This window comes from Pseudorca crassidens, chromosome 16 (assembly GCF_039906515.1).
Source record: "Pseudorca crassidens isolate mPseCra1 chromosome 16, mPseCra1.hap1, whole genome shotgun sequence".
NCBI lineage: Eukaryota > Metazoa > Chordata > Mammalia > Artiodactyla > Delphinidae > Pseudorca > Pseudorca crassidens.
This window is the reverse complement of record NC_090311.1, coordinates 794,171-817,159: the sequence shown is the minus strand read 5'-3', so window position 1 is coordinate 817,159 and position 22,989 is coordinate 794,171. Positions and strand designations below refer to the sequence as shown.

General features: G+C 50.8%; 1 protein-coding gene across 1 annotated transcript in view; it reads right to left on the bottom strand.

Moving 5' to 3' along the window:
• CFAP46 (cilia and flagella associated protein 46) overlaps nt 1-19,315 on the bottom strand; it is a 90,557-nt gene extending 71,242 nt beyond the window's left edge. Inside the window, exons 1-11 of the mRNA XM_067708970.1 lie at nt 19,220-19,315; nt 18,625-18,749; nt 18,338-18,469; nt 17,616-17,680; nt 15,872-16,036; nt 14,887-15,010; nt 14,326-14,420; nt 13,346-13,456; nt 10,205-10,304; nt 4,019-4,117; nt 2,025-2,215 (exon numbers count right to left, since the gene is read on the bottom strand). Coding sequence (XP_067565071.1) covers nt 2,025-2,215; nt 4,019-4,117; nt 10,205-10,304; nt 13,346-13,456; nt 14,326-14,420; nt 14,887-15,010; nt 15,872-16,036; nt 17,616-17,680; nt 18,338-18,469; nt 18,625-18,749; nt 19,220-19,268 — 1,256 coding nt within the window. The 5' untranslated portion in view covers nt 19,269-19,315. The remainder of the gene's footprint in view (nt 1-2,024; nt 2,216-4,018; nt 4,118-10,204; nt 10,305-13,345; nt 13,457-14,325; nt 14,421-14,886; nt 15,011-15,871; nt 16,037-17,615; nt 17,681-18,337; nt 18,470-18,624; nt 18,750-19,219) is intronic.
• Between the last annotated feature and the right edge of the window lie 3,674 nt (nt 19,316-22,989).

The following is a 22,989-nucleotide window of genomic DNA, read 5'->3' as shown; positions in this document are numbered from 1 at the left end:
ACACATTGAGAAGTAAAAGACATGCCAACAACCACACAAAGTGGGGTAGATGACGGGAAATGCGTGAGGTTTTCCCTTTGCCGGGTGGGAAGCACCACCTCACACAGACTTAGCTAAGGAGGATGTGCACTGTTAGCCCTACAGCAATCCCCCCCACCCCAAGGGTACAGTGGACAAAAAAGCTGATAGAGGAAGTAAATCCAATGGTAAAAAATTCAATTAACCTCAAAGAAGGCAGGGAAAGAGCAGCAGCAGAACAGAAGGGACAACTGGAAACAAATGATGAGATTGTAGACAAGTTCAAAGCTACACTAAACGCAAAGAGACTAAACACTCCAGTTAAAAGGCAGAGATTATCATACTAGACAGAAAGAAGTGAGGCCAAACTACATGCTATTAAAAGCTGTGTTCTACACTTTAAATTGGAAGATCCACAGAGGATGAGAATTGAAAGGATGGAAAAAGAAATGCTTCAGACGGGCCCAGATGGTTTCACTGGATTCTATCAAACATTTAAGGAAGAAAACACCAAGATTGCACAAACTCCTTCAGAAAGCAGAGGAGGAAGAATCCTTCCCACCTTCCCAATTCATTTAATAAATTCAGCATGACCTTGATGTCAAAACCTGACAAAGACATTACAAAAGAAGAAAATCACAGGCCAACGTCCTCATGAACCTACACGTAAAAATCCTTAACAACACGCTGACATATGTCAGGACCATGCAGAGAATGCAAGGTTGGTTCATCACTCAAAGTTCAATCAGCATAATTCACCACATTAAAGAACAAAAGAGAAAAGTCACAGACCTTTTAATAGATGCAGAAGAAACATTTGACGGCACTCAACACCCACCCATGATTAAAAAACAACACAACGAAGGGACATTAACAATGTTTGTATTCTATTGTGTGCAATTATATCTCAATAAAGTTAATCAGAAAAAGAGCTGTCAGAGGAAAAGAGGGCAACTAGAAGACATTATTTTTAAAAATCAGGCAAATATGAAAATAAACTAAAAGGATATTTTGGAAGAAATAGTCATTAAAATTTAAAAACATAGGCTAAAGAAAGGAAGGAAAATTAGAGAATTTGTAAAATAAAAGAGTACTAATGGCCTGGAGGAAATCTGTCAGAATTCAGCGTGTCACACATGGGGGGTGGGGCCATGAGCGTGGAAAGTTCGCTGGGGGCGGGGTGGGGGGGGTTGGTAGCTGGGCTAGGAGCCTGTCATACATCCCCATGGGATTCCAGAAGGAGAAACTATTTTCAAAATGGGTAAAAATCCCAGATTTGAAGAGAGATGCAGCTCTTCACAGCCAAGACCCCCAGGTGCCGGCAGGAAATGAACCATACCGGAGACCCTGGGGACCCCCCTTGCCCACCCTCAGGCTGACAACCAGGCCCCTGGCTCCCCTGCCGAGACCCCTGTTCCGAGGGCTCAAGTAGGCGACGAAACCCAACCCTAATTAATCACAGGAGCAGACGGGGCAGGGCAGCTCTCCCCACCGCCCCTCCCTGCGGCTGCAGCCCCTCCTGGGTGACCCCCCACAGCTCCTCTCTGCCCACACACCAAGTCCCCGTCTCCCAGACCCCTTGTCTGCCAGGGACCAACTGCAGCATCCCCATGGGCTGCGACCCCCAGCCGGGGGGCCTCACTGACTCACCGCCCACTCCACCTTCCCTCCTGCGCCTGTGCCCACAGGCCCTGTGCCCTGCCATCCCCCTGCCATGCAGCCCAGGACCCTCCTGACAAAGCCCTATCTCCTCAGCCCCTCTCGACCTCAGATGGGCGCCGCCCGGGTGCCCCCCAGCCTCCCCCCTGCAAGGCCCTGCCCCCCGCACTCCAGACACACCTCCCCCACGGCCTGCCGGCCTCTCAAGCTGGCCCTTCTGCGGGGAGCCGTGGAGTCCTGCTGCCCTTCCTGCCCACTTTTTTGGGAAAATGAGTTGGACTTCGTCCTTACCCCAAGGGTCTCCCGCCCGCTTGTCTCCCCCCGGGGGGAGAGCCCAGGACCGCCACCTGTCCATCTTCTCCAGGACCTCCGCGATGCTGGCCAGCGACTTCCGCAGATGGTGCCGCAGGTCGTGCTGCAGCAGCGGGAGGCAGGTGTTCCACTGCGTGGCGCACACCACGTGGATGACCCGCGGGTCGCCCAGGCGCACAGCTCGCCGGAGCACCATGTCCAGTCTCTGTACTATATTCAGCTGGGTCTGCACAAAAGACAGTGGCCCATGTGTGAGGCTGGGGGCAAACGCGCAGCACAGGGCGAGCCAGGGCAGCCCCGGCCGACCCTGAGCCCAGGAGGCCGCAGGGGGCGCCCAGGCCCACAGTCTGAGTCTGTCCGTGGAAATGGCCTGCGGTCGAGACCCTGCCTTAGAACGGGCTCTGCGCCCTCTGGGTGCGTCTCTCCTCTGTGAGCCCATCTGAGCGAAGCTGCTGATCTCCTGGCCCTGTATATTTATGGGGCCCACGCCCAGTGACGTCCAGTGAACAGCTCCTCCAGTCCGTGCCCCACACGCCCTGCCCAGCAGACAGGCGCTGGCCGGCCTCAGCCTGTGCAAGGGGCCTCACCAGCTCCATGCCTCCCTCAGCACCCACTAGGGCTGCCTTGTCGCCTAAGCTCAGCTATGTCCATGGGCCCTGGCTTCTGGCACCTGGGGGCCTCCCCTCGTGCTGCTCCCAAGCCACAGGGACCAGCACAGGCTTGGGGTTCAGACCCTGTGACTCCTGCCTGCCAAGATGTGTCCATCAAAGCCTCATTGAACCGGTGCCCCTGAAGGGCCCCTGGCCCGAGGTCCGAGGCCGACAAAGGCAGAGGGACACAGCCCTGCAGTCTCTGCGCCACCACCAGCCAGCACCAGCACGCGGTCAACAGGTAGCCCACGACCTCCCTCGAGAAGATCAACGCCGGCAGGGGCAGCCACCTGGGCAAGTCCAAAGGGAACACGCACATCCCCCAGGTGGCCTCGAACTCGCAGAGCCCCGGCCCAGCTGATCGTCCCCTGGCAGAGCTCACGGCACCGACGCTGCCTCTCCTGCTCCAGAGGGGCAGCACAGCCCGGCTCCAGGGCTCCAGAGAGGGTCCCAGGAGCTGAGCCAGGGGGCGGACACCTGGGCCCCAAAGAAATGCCAGCCGCCATCACTCTGTTTCAGGGTATTTTGGTTCCCTTTTTCCAACTGCAGGATTCTTATTAAAGAACATAAATGATTGCTGGATTCCTTTTCGGGTGGTGGCTGCTGGACCAGCTCTGGCTGCATTACATAGGACGCTGAGCTCACATGGTCTGTCACTTTGCCACCGTGTTCACCAGGCTGCCGTGCGCCAACTCCTCAGAGAGACAGCTGCCTCCTCAGTAAATACCAGTGGAATATTCTAGACAAGTCAGGGATTTCCAAAGGGGGCAGCGAGGGAGGAACGCTCGTGTGGGTCCTCTGGACCTGCCCTCCACCCTCCCCGAGGTCCCCCCTCCCCCATCCCGTGATGACCTCACCACTTCACTGGAGCCCCTCTGTTTCCCAAGCCCAGCGAGGCCGACAGCCCCGCACTAGAGCCGGGGCAACGTGTGCCTTCCTGGACCTGAGTCAGGATGGCAAAGTGCTCTCATGGGGACTCAGCGATCACCAATGGCAAGTGTTATCAGTGTGCTGGGGTGGGCCACTCCACACAGGCCGCAGGAGGGCTTGGCCAGAGGATGGTCCCACCCCAGCCCCTGGCCCAGAGAATGGGCTGCATGAACCCAGACGTCCGCCAGGCCAAGGTGGCCCTGGGAGCCGTGGGGGGTCCAGCTCCGTGCCGCAGAGGAGGACGGCAGCCGGCCTCGGCAGCTGGGGGACACCCAGGCCCCTGGAGCTCCTGCCAGAGAGGCCACAGTCACGGGTGGGAAACCAGGGCACAGGGGGCTGGCCCGTGCCTGTCAGGTCTCCCCCCCAAACCTGGCACCAGTCAAATCACAGGGTCCAGGGAACCTGCACAACAGTTCAGCATCTGCTGCGGCTCCCAGTCGAGGACTTACCTCCACAGCCTCTCGGGTGTAGATTTTCATTTTATTTGCAAGTCTTTCAGCTTCCAATTCATACTCCAGGCATTCGATTTCAATTAGCTCCCCGGGATCCTGCGGGGCACAGGAGTTGCTGTGTAAGATGGAGAGTTTTAACGAAAGCGATCACGCACATTCACTAACTTCAAAGACCATTTAAAAATATGACTCGTGTACTAGGTAGAAATTCAACAAATAAAAATTAGATGATACAAATATATATAAGAAAAACTTCAAATGTTTCCAAAAGATGCAAAGATTTGAATGAGAAAGCTAGAAAAAAATTGTTTTTCACCTTTGATAGTTAATTTCACTGGACACAGAACTTTTAAATAACTACACCAACTTCAGACAAACGCTCTGTTATGAAACTTGGCTGATTTCTTTCATTGAATCCCTGCCGGGTTTGGACGGGGCGTCCTGCTGGAGGCGGCGGGGTGGCGGGGGCCTGGGATTTGCTGGGTGGGTGGCTGACACACACTTTACTTTTACAAACTGCTCAGCTGTTTTCCCAAGGGGTTGCCGTTTCCCATCCCACTCCTGGCCATCTGGGACGGTTAGTCTCCAGCTTAGCCGTCTACTAGGTGTGTGCTTGTGAGATAATAGCTCACAAAGTTTCCTCTTATTGTTTTCTCTTAACGTTTTCCCCAGAAGTTTTATCATTTTAACTCACGTTTTGGTTTATGATGCATTTTGAGTTGATTTCTGTCCACGGTATGAAGTGCAGGCCGATGCTCACGTTCTCGCACGTGGTTGTTTCCTTGTCCGGTACCATTTGTGGATGAGATGCTCTGTCACCCACCGGAAGCCTCTGCACCTCATGCAAGCTGGAGGCCCCGCGCTTGTGGGTCTCTTTCTGGACCCTGTCCTGTCCCTCAGTCTCTGTGAGTCTCCATGTCAAGGCCACCCTGTCTCAACCATGGAGACTTTATATCAGGTCGTGCTCGTCTTCTGACATCGTTCTGCTTTTTCAAAGCTGCTTTTAGCTATTCTAGATCTTTTGCATTTCCACATAAATTTTATACTCAGCTTGCCAATTTTTGAAATACTCCTGCCGGGACTTTGATTGAATCGCATTGAATGTACAGTTCAATCTGGAGAAAACTGACATCTGAACAATATTGAGTCTTTTGATCCATGTTGTTATCTTTGCTTTAAATAGCCAATTATCTTTTCAAGAGATTTACAGATTTTTCCGTCTCTGTGTGACTCATGCGGCTCCCCTTGCTGGTCCTCCTCACTATTTGTGTGGATCCAGATTTCCGCCTGGCATCATTTTCCTTCTGCTTGAAAAAGTCCTTTAAAATTTCTTGTAGTGTAAGTCAGACTCTTTCAGATTTTGTATATTTTAATAAATACTTATTTTGCCTCTGATTTTCAAAGATATTTTCTCTGAGTGTAGATTTTTTAGGTTGATAGTTTTTTTGGTTTTGTTTTTTTATTCTTTTTCAGTACGCGGGCCTCTCACTGTCGTGGCCTCTCCCGTTGCGGAGCACAGGCTCCCGACGTGCAGGCTCAGCGGCCATGGCTCACGGGCCCAGCCGCTCCACGGCATGTGGGATCTTCCCGGACCGGGGCATGAACCCGTGTCCCCTGCATCGGCAGGCAGACTCTCAACCACTGTGCCACCAGGGAAGCCCGGTTGATAGTTATTTTTAATTTTATTTTAATATTTTAAGGATGTTGATCTTATGTCTTTTGGCTTGTATTATTTCCTACAAAAAGTTTGCTGTCATTCTTCTCTCTTTCCCTCAGTACATAATTTCCTGCTCTTTACAGACGATTAAATTTAGAATTTTGAGCCGTTATTTCTTAAAATATTTTTTTCTGTCCCCTTCTTTCTCTATTCTTCAGGGACTCTGATTACATATACATTAGAGTCTGCTTCAAGTCGTCCCAAGCTCACGGATGTCCCCTATGGCCTCCTTAGTGTTTCTCCTTTCTGTCTCATTTTAGATAGTTTGCATTACTATACCTTCGAACGTCTGCTAATGTTTTTTTCTGAAATGTCTACTCTGCTTTATTTTTATGTAAAAATTTTAACTTAGGTATAATTGACAAATAAAATTGTATATATTTAAAGAGTAAAGTGTAAAAGCATAGACATTGTGCAATGATTCCCATAATCAAATGAATTAATACATCCATCACCTCACATTGTTATTGTTTTGTTTTCTTTTTGGTGAGAATGCTTAAGATCTTTCTTACCAAATTTCAAGTATACTCTACAAAATTCTGAACTGTAGTCACCAAACTGTACATTAGATCCTCAAAACGTATTCGTCTTAAAGCTAAAAGTTTGTCCCCTTTGATCAGCACCTCCCCACTTCCTGCACCCCCAGGCCCTGGCAACCCCCAGGCTATTCTGTTTCTCTGTCTGGCTTCTTTCACTGAGCATATTAATCCACACTGTCACAAATGGCAGGATGTCCTTTCTCATCGCTGAGTAACACTGCATTACACACACACACACACACACACACACACAATTTTCTTTATCCATTCATCCATCAACTGACACCTAGGTTGTTTCCACATCTTGCTTTTGTGAATAATGCTGCAGTGAACATGGGGGTGTAGGTATCTCTTTGAGATCCTGATCTCATTTCCTTTGGACATACAAACAGAAGTGTGATTGCTAAATCATATAGTAGTTCTATTTTTAATTTTTTAAAGAACTTCCCTACTGTTTTCCATAATAGCTGTATCAATTTACATTCCCAACAACAGAACACAAGGGTTCCCTTTTCTCCACATCCTCACCAACACTTGTTATCTCATCTTTTTGATAACAGCCATTCAAACAGGTGTGGGGTGATACTCACTGAGGTTTTGATTTTATCTCCCTGATGATGTTGAGCACCTTTTCATGTACGATTTGAGTATCTTCTTTGGAAAAATGTCTATTCAGGTCCTTAGCCCACGTTTCCCATTGGATGATGATGATTTCCTACTGATGTATGAGTTCCCTATATATTTTAGATATTAAACCCTTATCAGATACATGGTTTGCAAATATTTTTCTCCTATACCATAGGTTGCCTTTTCATTGTGTTGTTTCCTTTGCTGTGCAGACACTTTTTAGTTTGATGTAGTCCTACTTGTTTACTTTTGCTTTTGTTGTCATATTCAAAAAATCATTGCCCAGAACAATGTCGATAAGTTTTTGCCCTATGTATTCATATAGGAGTTTTACGATTTCAGGTCTTAAAGTCTGTAATCCATTTAATTTTTGTGAGTAGTGTAAGGTACGGGTCCAATTTCATTCATCTGCATGTGGCCAGTTTTCCCAGCACCGTTTATTTAAGAGGCTGTCCTTTCCCCACAGCGTTTTCTTGTTGCCCTTGTCAAAGATTAGTTGACATTATGTGTGTGGCCTTATTTCTGGGCTCTCAATTCTGTTCCCTTGGTCTGTGTGTCTATTTTCATACCAGTACCATATGTTTTGATTACTATAGCTTTGTGGTATAGTTGGAAATAAGGAAGTGTGATGCCTCCAGTTTTGTTCTTCTTTCTCAAGAGCGCTTTGGCTCTTCCGTGGTTCCGTACAATTTTTTTTTTTCTATTTCTTGAGAAATGCCATTGGAATTGCAATAAGGATTGCATTGAATCTGTAGGTGATTTTGGGTAGTATAGACATTTTAACAATTTTCATTCTTGCAATCCAGGAACATGGGATATTTTTCCATTCTTTGTGTCTTCTTCAATTTCTTTCATCAATGTCTTCTAGTTTTCAGTGCACAAGTCTTTCAATTCTTTGGTTAAATGTATTCTTAAGTCTTTTACTGTTGTTGATGCTATTGTAAATGGAATTGTTTTCGTAATTTCTCTGTCAGATAGTTCATTTTTAGTGAACAGAAACATAACCAATTTTTGGATGATGATTTTGAATCCTGCAACTTAACTGAATTTGCTCATTAGTTCTAATGGTTTTTGGTGGGGTCTTTAGAGTTTTCTCTGTATAAACACGTTATGCCAAATGCAAACAGAGACACATTTACTTTTTCCTTTCTGATTTGGATGACCTTTATATCTTTTTCTTGTCTGACTGTTGTGGCTAGAACTTCCAGTACTATGTTGCACAGAAGTGGCAAGAGTGGGCACCCTTGTTTTATTCTTGGTATTAGAAGAAAAGCTTTTATTCTTTCACCATTGAATATAATGTTAGCTGTGGGCTTGTCATATGTGGTCTTTGTTATGTGCAGGTACATTCCTTCTATACCTAATTTGTTGAGCGTTTTTATCATGACAGGATGTTGAATTTTGTCAAATGCTTTTCCTGCATCTGTTAAGATGATCGTATATTTACCCTTCATTCTGTTAACGTGATATATCACATTTATTGATTTGCCTACATTAAACCATCCTTTCAACCTCAGGATAAATCTCACTGATCATGGTGTTTGATCTTTACAATGTTCTGCTGAATTCAGTTTGCTAGTATTTTGTTGAGGATTTTTGCATCTGTGCTCATCTGGGATATTGGCCTGTAATTTTCTTTTCTTATAGTGTCTTTGTCTGGTTTGGTATCAGGGTAATGCTCACCCTGTAAACTGAATTGGGGAGTGTTCCTTTCTCTTCAATTTTTTGGAAGAATTTTTGAAGGATTAGCATTAGTTCTTCTTCAGATGTTTGGTAGAATTCACCAGTGAAGTCATCTTGTCCTTGTTTGGAGATTTTTTGATTACTGATACAATCTCCTTACTCACTGGTCTATTCAGATTTTCTATTTCTCCATGATTCAGCCTTGGTAGGTTGTATGCTTCTGGGAATTTATCCATTTCTTATAGGTTACCCATCTTCCTGGCATATAATTGTTCACAGTAGTCTCTATGATCCTTTGTATTTCTGTGTTATCAGTTGTAATGTCTCCTCTTTCATTTCTGATTCTGAGTCTTCTCTTTTTTTCCTAGTCTAGCTGTTTGTCAATTTTGTTTATTTTTTCAAAAAACCAGCTGTCAGTTTCAATGATCTTTTCTATTTGTTTTCTGGTCTCTATTTCATTTGTTTTTTGCTCTGATCTTTGTTATTTCCTTCCTTCTGCTAACTTTGGGCTTTGTTCTGTTTTTTTGTTTTTTGTTTTTAGTTCCTTGAGGTATAAATATAGGTCATTTATTTGAAATCTTTCTTTTTTCTTATTGTAGGTGTTTTTGGCTATGAACTTCCCTCTTAGGACTGCTTTTGCTGTATTCTATAAGTTTTGGTATGTTGTACTTCCATTGTCCTATGTTTCAAAATCTTTTTTTCCCTTTTGATTTTTTCTTTGTTCAGGAGTATGTTGTTTAATTTCCATACTTTTGTGAATTTCTAGCTTTCCTCCTGTTGCTGATTTCTGGTTTCACACCACTGTGGTCAGAAAATCATCTTAAATTTGTTGAGACTTGTTTCATGATCTAACACAGGGGTCCCCAACCCTCGGTCCGTGGACCAGTACCAGTCCACAGCCTGTTAGGAACCAGGCCGCACAGCTGGAGGTGAGCGGCAGGCAAGCGAGCAAAGTGTCACCTGCCGCTCCCCAGCACTCACATTACCACCTGAACAACCCCCACCCACCATCTGTGGAAGAACTGTCTTCCTTGAAACTGGTCCCTGGTGCCCAGAAGGTTGGGTACCACTGATCTAATGTATGATCTGTCCTGGAGAATGTTCCATGTGTGCTTGAGAAGAATGTGTATTTCCCTCCATTGAATGGAATGTTCTACGGATGTCTATTAGGCTCATTTTGTCTAAAGTGTAGTTCAAGCCCAATATATACTTATTGATCTTCTGTCTGGATGATCTATCCATGTTGAAGCGGGGTATTAAAGATTCCTACTATTGTTGCATTGCTGTCTATTTCTGCTTTCAGATTTGTTAGTATTTGCTTAATATATTTAGGTGTTCCAATGTTGGATGCATATACATGTACAATTGTTATATTCTCTTGACAAATTGATCCATTTATCATTAATGATACTATTGATGCAAAACTGCAAAAATCACATCATCTCAACTGTATGAATTGCACTTAAAAAAGACTGAAAGGAAATTTACCAATACAACAATTTAGGCCCTCCTGGTGAGGGGATTTTGAATTCCTTTCCCGTTTTTGTTTTTGTTTTTTGCCTTTCATGTCAAGATCACAGTGAGTAGGGGTGGTGCACCCAGTCCCTGACCACCTACTTTGCTGTCCATCTTCTTCAAGTCTGAGAGGCAGTCAGAGGTGATCTCCCCACATTTCAAGATCAGAGAAAGATGAGCTAATTCAAAAAGCAAAAGAATTCTGGAAACAGAAACAAAACAGCATTGGGTCAACAGGAGACAACAAGAAACACCCACCTGTGGGTAGAATAAGCCTTCAGCTGTCATTTAGGGGAGGCAGGAATAAAATAGAGAAGAGAAATCCTATGGTGAGGGTCCCTAAGCCCAGCCCCCTCTGGCCCTGACACAGGATTTGGAGGGACTTCCACTGACTCAGGGCAGGTGCAGGTGCAGCCTGATGAGGGGCTGTGAGCCCTGGGCATCACCATTTGAGCCCTTGGTGGGGGGCAGGGGTGACAAGAGACAGACACACATTTCCTCGGGGCCGTGACCAGAGCATTCACAGTCACCAAGTGCCAATCGTGGTCTTTGTGGAAATCAGCAGGTTGATGCTAAGATGTGCACGGAAATGCAAAGGACCTAGGCTCTCCTAAGCAACTCCGAAAAAGAACAGTCAGAGGACTAAACTGCCTGATTTTAAGACTTAATATAAAACTGCAGGAATCAAGGCAATGGTTCCCAGCCTGACACCATCACGTCCTGATGAGGCAGTTCTCTGCTGGGTGGGGACCCGTCCTGCACATGGTGGAGTGTTTAGCAGCACCCCTGGTCACCAGCAACAGTGGCCACCAGCAGCGTCCCCAGACATGCCAGCCTCCCTTGGGGATAAGCCAACACCTCCCTGCTCTTTCCGAGGCAGGCATCATAACCTGACTGTGGCCGGACCACACGGACTGTACTTGGTCAGCTCCTCTCAGGCCCGCAGTCTCACCCCCGCCTCCTTCTAGTGACCGCGACCCAGCTTCCGCCCACTCACAAGGAATGCGTCCAAAGCAGAGGAGCCCCGGCAATGCTAACCCTTGCCTTCACCTGATACGAAAACTGAAGAGTGCCCTGTGCTGACAGTGGTCACGGAACCCCCAGGGGAGGTAAACCCTCGGTCCCACTGGTAGTCAGGTGCCAGTGTTAGCTCTGGCCCCTTTAAGTCCTCCTTAAGTCCCCTGCGCCCCTTTTGGTGGCTCGGAGCACAGCTGCGGATGCCTCTGGATTGTCGTCCGCAGACTGGTCCTGCCTGTGTGTCAGTCCCCACAATGAACTTCCTAACTGCACTTTACAGAGCTGCCTGCTTTGTTTTTCAGTCTCAGAGACGCTTCTCAGCCGGGAGAACATTATCCAACACCTCCACCTCCCAGCACCCACTCCGGAAGCAAGCACCCTGTCCGCTGCAATAGGCGCCCTCCCGTCTCCCTTCACGGGGGTGGGTGCAGGTCCCTGCCCTCTGCCCCGACCCGTGCAGCCCGGACCTCCAAGCACCCTGGTGGGGCCTCCAGACCCACAGCCCCTCTGACCTCCCCGAGCTCCCACCACCTGGGCCTGTTGTGCAGGGAAGAAGGGAGAACCCACAAAGGGAGCCAGCACTGATTTTCAGTGCTTTTTCGGTCTTAACCTCACAGAACTTTTATTTCTACCCGAATTCTAGATACAGACGCTCAGGTGGGGAGGGGTCAGCGGGCGCCTCACAGACGGCTGGAGCCTCAGGGCTGAGGAAGGACCTGACCCCACAGACAGCATCTCCAAGCGGCTGAGCCTGTGACCCAGGCCAGCAGGGGCCACGCCCCTCCCAGGCCTGGGGAGCAGCTGGGCTGAGCACTCGGGAAGCCACATCACAAGCCACATGCAGTAACCTGGCAACCGCGAAGCCACAGGCCCACAGGCGGGGTGGGGGAGGGGGGCGTGTGGCGGGCGCGGGAGCAGGGGCGCAGCTGGCTCCGTGCAGGCCACATGCCGGGGCTCCTGCGGGAGCCAGGTCAGCACCCACCGACCGGGCTGCTGGGCCAGAAGCGTGGGGACTCCCTGACGGGTCTAAATGGAGCCTGGTCCAGGATGCTGGGGGATGAACGTCAGCTCAAATTATTCTTATCTTAAATAAAACACAGCTGGGGACTTGCCTGGTGGCGCAGTGGTTAGGAATCGGCCTGCCAATGCGGGGGACACAGGTTCGAGCCCTGGTCCGGGAAGATCCCACATGCCGTGGAGCAACTAAGCCCGTGCACCACAGCTACTGAAGCCCACACGCCTAGAGCCCAGGCTCCGCGACAAGAGGAGCCACCGCAATGAGAAGCCCGTGCACGGCAACGAAGACCCAGTGCAGCCAAAAATAAATAAATAAAAAAATAAAAATAAAACACATCTGTACATCAAAAATTGTTTTCAAAGACCTAAAAAGTAAACATACTGACACAATTGATAACTATACTGGAATTGGAGGGCTCAAATTTTGAAACAGAAAAAGCTTTTGCAAGTCCTTAGTAAAATGATTTACAACCTACTTTTTAAAAACTGGGCAAAAGAAATCATTGGAAAATTAACGAGAGAAAAAAAATGTCCGTAAATATATGAAAAAAAGTTCCACTTCGCCAGCAGGGAGTGGACCTGCAGTGGAGTCAGTGCAGTCCTAGGAGGCAGGGCAGGTGTCCTGGTGTCATGTGGTCCCCTCTGTCCCCACGGCCCCCCCCTCTGGAACCTCCCAGGGCCCCTCAGGGAGGCTGTGCCCAGGCACGGGACGAGCAGGACCTGCTCTGAGTTAGAGCAACTCAGAGCACCTGATGAAAGAGCTGAACTGGGGGTACATTCCAGACCTTCTTTCAGCCTCTGGCTCAACTACCAGTTCCCAGGAATCCGATCCAGGACTGAGCTCTGAGCAGTGCTCGCAGGACTCAGGCAGCAGAGAGCTGACAACGGAACTGCTCAGGGAGAGGCACGCTCCTCTGCAGCTCAGCTGTGAGGCGTCTATTCAGAAGGTGTAAGATGGTGTTGTAACTTGAAAAGCACTTGTGACTAGAAGTCGAATTTGACTTTTAAAAAGTATGATGTGAAGTTTCATAACCCAGGTGCTGCCAAGCAGTACACACCTCAGGACATGAAAAGACTAGAGGGAAACACTGACACCTCCACGATGCCTGACACTTGCTTCCGTAATGATGGTTGTGTGGTTTTCCACATTTTCCTATAGCTACGAAATGCTGTACATAGATGTGAAACTGCAAAAACATAAACACTTACTTTTCCTCTCTGACTGAAGGCAAGTTCTGGTGATCGTAATAACTTAAACATTTATAGGTATCCTTCAGAATTTTGTTGGTATCTTCAGATAAATCATTTTTATCCAGTTTTCTAGAATATAGATTGATTTAATCAAATATTAAATAACCAAAAGATCCTGTCAGATTTCTTTAAATTATCCTAAAAAAATCTGAAGTCCATGAACTTGTGTCCTCACTGAACAGAAGGCCTAAGGCCTAAGACCTTCTCCTTCTCCATTCTCCTGATGACCTCTCACGCCCTCCTCCCTCACTGCCAGCCCAGGCTCTATCTCCCTCCATCACTAAGGACGGATCCCGAGGACACCGTGCACAGGCCCTGTACCCAGAACGAGTCCCACACCAAGAGCCCACCGAAAGGGAGGCTTGGCCCTTCCCATCTGCCCAGATCCAACCCAGACCAGCACCTGCCTCCCCCTGGACAGCTGTCCTCCCCACTCACACCGGGATCTTCTCACTCACACGCTGGAATCTCCTCACGCACCCACACCAGGATCTCCTCACACCCCGGGTTCTCTTCGCTCACACACACCGGGATCTCCTCACCACACACACCAGGTTCTCTACCGTCTATTTCCCTCTCGCCACAGCAGGTCTCTACCTCCGTATAATCTCCCCCATGCACTGTCACCCGGTCCCATGAGGGTCTCACCCACGACTACTCTCTTTTTGTTCAAGCTCATGGTCAGGTCTCAAGCTTCCTCTGGCAGGGCCAACTGAAGCATCTGACATGGCTGCTGTCCCTCTCTTCTAAAACCACCCTCCTCACTGCTGACGAGCTGCACTCACTCTGGCATCCTCCCCGGAGCTTCTAGTAAAGGGAGGCAAGGCCGAGCCCGCCATCCAGCCTCACCGTCCCTGCACGTGTGCCCCCCCCCCCCCCCCCCCCCCCCCCCCCGGCACAGAGACTAGTCGGCGCCTATCCCTTCCCAAAGCACTTACGCTTTCAGCACATTAACCTGGAAAGTGACAGACAGGCTAATAGAACTTCTCTCTTCTTCCTTTAACTGAAGCTCATCCATTAATTCATGTCGGACCTGTTGTAAGATGAAAACAGAATATTAACAGAGATTTGAGCAAATAATCAGGGAAAGACCAGATATTTTATTTAGCTATTATTTTACAAACATTCCTCCTTTAAAAGTAAAATTTCGTAATTAACAATTATTTTCTCAGTTATTATGCTTTATGTTTAGTTTTTCTTATACAATTTGATTCCTATATATAAAATTAATAGGTGATGAATGCTCTTTACACACTGTTGCCGTAATTACTTAAATTACTAATTTTCTGCTAACTTTTTAAAAAATTCAGTGCTGTTAAAAAGGAAATATTCAGTCACAACGAAGGAAAAGATTTTGTTTTGTTCTGTTCATGCTGGTACATATGTATGTATGTTTTTGTATCTCTCAGTGGATGGTCTTGTCTGTTTTTTATACACAGTTTCCTGAACAATGGCTTAAGAAAATACTTCTTTCTACAGTTTGGAATATTCCAACTTACCATAAGAGCAAATATTTGTCGATACTTCTGTGGCGCATTAGCCTTGATGAACGGGGCTGCAGTGGCACAAAACTTCGCGGCCTCCTCGTTTCTTCCAGCTTGTAGATAACACTCCAGAAGCTCCCTGGATAATACAGAAATCGTCCATGTTAAACCTGGATGAAGTCATTTTCTGCTGCAAACGGCTAATAACCCGGTTATTATACCTTCATGTTTTACAAATTTCAGAAAGATGCAGGGATTGGCCAGCTCCTTACCCCACGCCCAGTATGGGGCTCACTGAGCTGAGGCCGGGGCTGGAAAGCTCGGCCACTGCCTGCAAAGGGAAACGGGCCTGTTTGGCTGTGAGTACCGAGGACTCAAACAACGGTGTTTTACAGAAAGAGCATAGTTTCACTTATTTTCGGTTAGGGCCTCCCCAAATAGCTGTAAGGCAGGTGAGGAATGCCTGCACACTCTGGATTCCAACTTCAGGGCCGACCCTCTGGGCCCCGCCAGTAGCATCCACAAAGTCACTGGCCGCAAACAATGCCACCCAAATACAGGAAAGTGTCACCGAGCGCCTTTCAGCCCGCCTGGGGACCACTTGCTGACATCCACGCAGGTCTGTCTGTCCCTGGGGTTATGCGCTCAGGGCAAGCTTCCCTAAGTGGGGCCACCTGGATGCGTGAGCACTCGGGCCAAGCTGTATGTTGCTAGAATGTCTACTAGATTCACAACTTATTTATTTTCAAAACCACGAGCCAGGACTATGACACAGGCTCCCACTTCCCGGGTTCTGAGTAGAAGCACGTGTTTTGTGGTAACACCTGTCTGATCAGGACACTGTGATGCCATCTGCAGAGTTTAGAAACGTGTGCAGACAAGACACACAAAACCTGATTCTAACTTCGGGCTAGAAAGCATTGCCAGGGCTGCGGTGTGAGATGTGGTCACGGGAGGGGGGAGGGGAAGGCCAGCGTCTGCCGGGTGTCTGGGGACTCACAGCATCAGCTCGGCCCGCCAGCCTTTGTCATCCTCCTCGGTCTGATTCAACACACTCACGATTTGGGAGAGGCTGGGGATCAGGCGGTGGTGATACCCAGGCTTGCGAAATGGCCTCACCATTTGCCAGTAGAGGACCGATGCATTATACACCAGGAAGTAATACCTGGGGCACAAGAGGAGGGTGGGTGAGGCTCACCCAGAGCCAGTCCGTCCTGAGCCCCTTCCTGAGGGAACCCAGGGCCTCTGTCTCTGGCAGGTGCAACAGCCCTGCCCGAGCCGCCCTGGCCTGGCTGCCAGATATACATGTCGGGTGGACACAGCATCCTCCCAGAGGCAGCCACGTGCCCTGCTCAGCCGCGTAGGTGGCTCCAGTTCAGACCCCGCCACAGGCTCCTGGGTCCAGACCAGAGATCCCATCACTCTTTTGGCCATTCTGAAAAGCGATCAGCTCCCCATAAAAGTACCCAATGAGGAAGGCCTCCTTCGGCTTTCAAGGGATAGACAAGAATGGGCAAGTGCAGGGGGCATCGAGGAAGGCTGCCTGGAGGAATCAGCCAGGAGAGCAGTACAGGGAAAGCGGCTTGGGTGGGGTCCCCGTGCGAGCGGATGAAGTGCACGGTGGGTGAGGAGGAATGCTGGGGCAGAAGGAGAGCGCCCCGAGAAGCTGGGCCTTTCCCTGAGGGCTGCAGGAGCCCCCAGGAGAACCCGAGTGAGGGAACCCAGGCGCCTCTCTGGAGGGGCCACCTCTGCCTTGCAGGACCCAGGTACCTGGCGGTGCTGGCTGTCTGATGGACGGTGCTGCCGATGACCGCTGCGACCCAGAGGAGGGCGGGCCAGGCCCAGCAGGAAGGCAAGGCTGCCTGCTCCTTCGTGGGGTCTACTCAGACCCCTCATCAGCCCCCAAGGCTCCTGGTCCTCCCCAGGCAGTCTGCACGTCCCCCCAAGACCCCTGCAGTGCAGCACTGACCAGGCCCCTCCCCAAGGGTGCCCACAGCGTGGGCTCAGGGCTCCAGGGCATGGTCCCCCTGAAACACCCACTGTCCTTAGAACCTCTGGCTCAAGGCCGGGCCTTGCCATCCAGATGTCCCCGCTGAGGAAGGGTCTGCGGAGCTGGGCCCTGTATCCCCTGCACCTACGACAGGGGCTGGCCAGCGGAGGCCATCCACAGCGACACTAGGAGAAGGAATGAATGAACCTAGGGTTTATACTTAAATGTGCTTTAAACGTTGTGTCCTGTTTAAATAGGCTGTATCAATACCAGTTTGTATGCAAACTTAACAATTTCAATAATATTTAAGCAGTAATTAAGTAGAAAACTGTGCTGGAGTTTCAGGGGAATCAAACCTCCAGACACGAAGCCGTGGGCCAGGCAATCTGCCAGGGGGAGCACAGGTCGGTGGGGGCAGGGCAGGGAGGGAGCCCAGATGCCAACCCCCCAGAGAGGACAAGAAAGGGAGGTGCCTGGGGACTGGTCAAAGGCGAGGTTCCCACAGAGAAAGCAGGCAAAAGGCATCTGCAGGTCATAGAGACCTTTGCACAGGGAAGAGGGTGCAGCTAAAGGGTCCAGTGTGCACGCGGCCCAGCTCCAACGCTAGAGACGTGAGCCCACAGCCATAGATGCAGTAAAACACGAACAAAACAAGACAAAAACCCCGGCGTCCAAACAGACAGAACCACCTGGTAAGTTCTGATTCTAAACCTTGTACACACTCAGTTAGAAACGGCCGTTCCGTCATGCTCACCTTGGTTCTCCTTTTGCAAAGTTGATTGCCTTCATATACTGAGTCACGCAATTTTCAAATTCCTCCTAAACAACATAAAGAATGCACAATTAGATCAAATTTGCTACTAGAACATCAATCACTGTTCACCGTCACTCCCCTGAACGTTAAGCCTCTCTGAAGACGGCCTGGCCCCCAGGGTGTCAACAGGGGGAGTGGACGCCCACAGAAGCTCTCAGGAGCTCCGCCCCCTCCCTGGAAGCCTGGAAGCCCACCCCCACCCCACCCTGCGCCCCACCTGTGCTGCAGGCACCACCAGGCACGGGGACACAAAGGGCAGAGGTCAAAAGGACACAAGCCAGACCCCTCAGGGAAAAGCACAGATGGGAAATGCGGCATCTCACTTCACTGAAGAAGAATCTGGTCACCCAACTCCCAACAAAGCCGTTTTAAGGTGAGTCTAGCCTGACGCCGTCTGGAGGTGGGGGAATTTTAACTGCGGCGGTACAAGCCGTGGAACTTTGAGGAGAATGGAAGCAACCTCTCAGGGGAAAAACACAGTAGGACAATTACATATTCATTTCAGGATGGCAAGCTAGCTAAGGGTGCGCTTCACCTCGCCAAGACACTCAAGGCTGTGCACACCAAGCCTTCATGATCCAAAGGACAGTAAAGAAAATCCGGCGGAAGCAGCACGCAGGGCTGGCGGGGACACTGGGACAGGGCCCGGAATCGCCTCTCACCATGTTTTCGGTGGACTTGGGCGCACACAGCTGGGCCCTGCACAGGTGCGCTCGGCCCAGAAACTGGGTGACCGGCCCCTTCACCTTGAAGTACATCCGGATGCAGTCCTCGCTCATCTCGGGCTGCCCCATCTGCGCAAGAACACAGACCCCCCCCCCCCAGGAGGTTCGCAGAGGGGGCGGCCCAGTGGACCACCCACCAGGGGCTGCCGCTTCCCGATTCTAGTACAAACCAAGAAATTGGGGTCCCCTGAAGGCGCCTCCCTAGGACCCCTGGGATTAATCACCTTCAGGGCCTGTTCTGCACACAAAACAAACAGGTCGGGGCTGAAGCTTTCTGTGGGGTCGAACTCTGATTTCCCCAGGTGGGCGGACTTGATCAACTGATAAGCCCTCTTCAGGGACGCAGCATCTATCAGGACAGGAGTTGAGGCAGATTTGGTCATCACGCAGCCATTGCCCCACCAAGCAGCAGTGGGGACGGTCAGGAGGACCCGGGACAGGGCTGGGGTCGGGCAGGCAAGCCCGTGCTGGCCCCCGCGCTGGCCCGGTCCTCTCCGGGGGAAGGAGCCCAGCAGCGCGATGCCCCGAGCTCAGCCCTCCGGGCCCCGCAGCAGCTCTGCGGCTCCTGCTTCAGGAGCAGCGTGAGATGAACAATCCTTGATGAACGCTTAGGAAGGACGAAAGGCTTCCTTTTAAAAAGGCGCCTTAGTTTGCCCAAGTCAGACAAATCCTCGAAGTGCTGCCTTCAAGGGGTCACTGGATCAGGCAGGGCGGGGGTCAACAGGGTGGGGACAGCCTCCCGGTGGGAGGGCGGTGACCGGCGGGTCCCGGGGTCTCCCCAGGGGCGGGGAGCGGGCGGGTCCCGGCCCCCGCACCCACCCTGCTGGCTCTCGGCGCGGGCCAGCTCCTGCATTATGACCGGGTCCATGGCGCCGGCGGCTGAGGCGCCCGCTGCCCAACGTCCGCTGGCTTTATCTCCGCGGCCCGGGGGTTGCCTAGCGACAGAGAAGGGCGCCGGACCTACGGGTCGGCGGCGGGGCCATACTTGTCCGGAGGCGAACCGCTCCGGCGCCCACCCGGTGAGAGCGCCTTCAGCCCCTCGGAGAGGACGTGAGGGCGAGGCGCCCGCCTGACCGGGGTCGCGTCCTCGCAGGCGGGTCCGCAGGCTCTGCCCCGCCTCCCGCCCCTGCCCACCCCCGTCGCGGGGCTGCCCAGTGCAGCTGCCACGGGTTCCGATCTGGGTCCCTGCCGGTCCAGGATGCCCAGGGTTCGGGCCCTGACCCTCTGCTGAAACCCCCTCGCAGTCTCCCACAAAGCGGTCCTGCATTCCTTAGCTCATTCATTCATGTATCCTGCAAATAGTTAATTGCCCCCTGCCACTGGCCGGGGCTGAGCTGGGCCTGAAAAGGCAGCCGGGTGGACGGCCGCCCCCGTGGGGAGAGGACATCACACCCGCACGGAGTAACTGTGCGCCCGGGGCGCCGGCAGGTCAAGCGCGGGAGCCAGGCCACTTGTAGAGGGGTGAGGTCCCGAGGGGGGTGTTGGGGAGAGTGCCCCAAGCTCAGGGCAGTTGGGCTGAGGTCTGAAAGAGGGGCCAGGTGCTGGACAGAGAAGGAAGGGGAGAGGATGTCCAAAGAGTAGCGCTTGCCAAGGCCTGGGGAGGGGCACGCGGGGTGGGGGGCACAGCAGTGCGGATGGGGGTGGGGGCAGGAGAGCGCGACTGCCAGGGCGATTCTCGTTCCTACTGCTTTAAGCGGTGTGCGTGGGTCTGAGCATGTTCCGTGGGCGCCAGGTGAAGACTGGGTGATGGACGTGGCGCCAGGGAGGGCCAGGGGACTACACACCTGGGGGTGGATGGGGGCACGGGCCAGCCTGGGGAGCTCCGGGAAAGGGCGGGTGGAGTGGGGCTCAGGAGGACGTCGGGCCTTCTCTGTGGGACATGTGGATCGGGTGCTCAGAGCCCACATTTGTGGGAGGTGTCTGAGCTGGGAGGAGAGGTCCGGGGCTGGAGGCTCAGGCCTGTGAGCAGGTGTGCAGAGGTGATGGCGTGCGGGTGAGCTTGCAGAGGGGGAGCGTGGCGGGGCGAGGAGTGCTGGAGGCAGCTCTTGAGACCCCTGGGCCGTGGGCAGGAAGCAGGTGCAGGGGAGACTGGAGAGGTGGACAGGAGGCCTGTGCAGGGCTGAGTCCACAAGCCAAGGCAAGGGGGAGAGAGGGATCGGCCAGGTCAAATGTGGCCCAGACAGTGGTGAGGTGAGCCCTGGGAAGCCAGTGTCGGGGTTTAACAGCACCCGGGGGAGGAGGCCGGTGACTCAGGAATAGCTACATCTCTAATTGGAGGGGGGGAGGGGGCGGGTGTTGGAGGGGGTGGAAGAGTGAGCGAGGGAGAGGAGGCAGAAGGAAAGACTTGGGTACATAATTCTTTAAGAAGTCTGGCTCTTAATGGGGAGGAAAGAGACTTGGGGGAGATGATATAGGGCCTTTGGTGTCTGGGGAGGTGTCTTATTAAAGGTAAAAGACAATTAAGCACTTTTCAAGTTGATGGGCTTTTATTCGTAAACAAAGTGATCATGGGTGTAAAAAATCCTGTGGCATCTACAAAACTACTACAACTACTACTAAGTGAACTTGGCAAGGAGCAGGATACAGTGCTATGCGTGGATATCAATTGTATCTGTGTATACTGACAACCAACAGAGAAGGGCAGAACATACCATTTAAAATAGCATCAAAACCAACTACCTTGGGATAAATTTAACAAAAGATGTGTTAGTACTGTTCCACTGAAAACTACAACATCTTGCTGTGCGAAACTCCAGGAGACCCCCGTGAACGGAGAGGATCGCTGAGCTCGTGAACTGGAGCTTATCTGTGACATGTCCTTCTCCCCAGGCTGATCTTTCTACTCAATGAAATCTCAGTCAGAATCCCAGAAGTGCTTTCCTGGAAATTGAAAGCTGATTCTAAAATTTATATGGAAACACAAAGGCCTGGAATGGCCAAGATAGCCTTGAGGAAGAAGAACAAAGTTGGGGGACTCAAACTCCTGGATTTCAACACCTACTCTAAAGCTGCGGTGTGCGCTTCCCTGGTGGCGCAGTGCTTGAGAGTCCGCCTGCCAATGTCGGGGACACGGGTTCGTGCCCCGGTCTGGGAAGATCCCACATACCGCAGAGCGGCTGGGCCCGTGAGCCATGGGCGCTGAGCCTGCGCGTCCGGAGCCTGTGCTCCGCAGCGGGAGAGGCCACAACAGTGAGAGGCCCACGTACGACAAAAAATAAAAAATAAATAAAGCCGCGGTGTTTCAGACAGTGTGGTGTTGGTGAAAGACAAATGAATGGACCAATAGAACAGAATAAATAGTTCTGAACCAGACCCACATGGATTCGGTCCATTGCTTTTGCCACATGTGCCACTTCAAGGGGGAAAAGGAAAGTCTTCGCAACAAGTGATGCCAGAACAAGTGGGCCGTGAATTGCCTGGAACCTGCATCACACCATGGACAGAACTAATTTGAGATGGACCATAGGTAGACTTTAAAAGGAAAATTTAAGTGCATACAGCTTCTTGAGTAAAACAAAATACTTCACCACCCTGGAGCAGACAACGGTTTCTTAGGTAGGAAATAAAAAATGGCATCAAAGGAAAAGAAAGAAAGCTGTCCTCATCCAAAGTGAAGCCTCTGCTCTTCGAAAGGCACTGTTAAGATGAAAAGGCAAACTACAGGGTGGTTGAAAATAACCGCAGTGAACATCTAACAAAGGACATGTATCCAGGTTATAGAAAGAAAGCCAATAGATCAATAATAAAAAGACAACACAAATTTTGAAAGATGGGCATAAACTTGAATAGACTCTCAAAAATACAAGATATTTGAATATCCAATAAGCACGTGAAAAGGTGCTCAACATCGTCGGTAATCAGGGAAATACAAATTACAAATGTTCAAAAAGAGATGTCGCCATAGACCCACTAGAACGGCTACAATGGAGACAGCCGACAAAGGTGGAGGTTGGGATTCTTCCGCACTGCTTGTGGGGATATGAAATGTGCTATCACTGGAAAACGATGTTTTTAATAAAGTTGAACATCCCCCTACTCTCTGACCCAGAAATCCTTCTCCCAGGCATTGACCCAGAGGAATGACCACATGTACGCACAGGGACGTGTACGAGAAATTTACACAGCAGCTTTATCCTGAATGGCCCCAAGGTGGAGACAACCCCAAACGCCCAACGGTAGACAGTTGTGGCACAGCCACGGTGGACCACAACTCGGCAACAAGAGTGAACCAGCCACACGACCCCGAGGTGGATGAATCGGGGCAAAAGCACCAGGCGTGGAAACCATCTGCACAATCCCATTTCCACGAAATTCTAGGACAGGCAAAGGGACACTGAGGTGACAGAAATCGGGTGGGGGCCTGACTGGGGAGGGGTGGCATACAAGGTCCACGTCTTGACTGGACAATTGGGCACGTGGTCGTATGCATTTTTCAAAATGCAGCGAAGCGACATTTAAAGCAGGGGCATCTTCTTTTACTGTGATGACAGCCAAGCCGGAATGAACCATGAGCTGGGCCCACTCAGAGCCGGGGTCCGCGGGCCGGGCGGGTGGACCAGAACCAGGGGTCAGCTGGCGGGCGCTTTGCC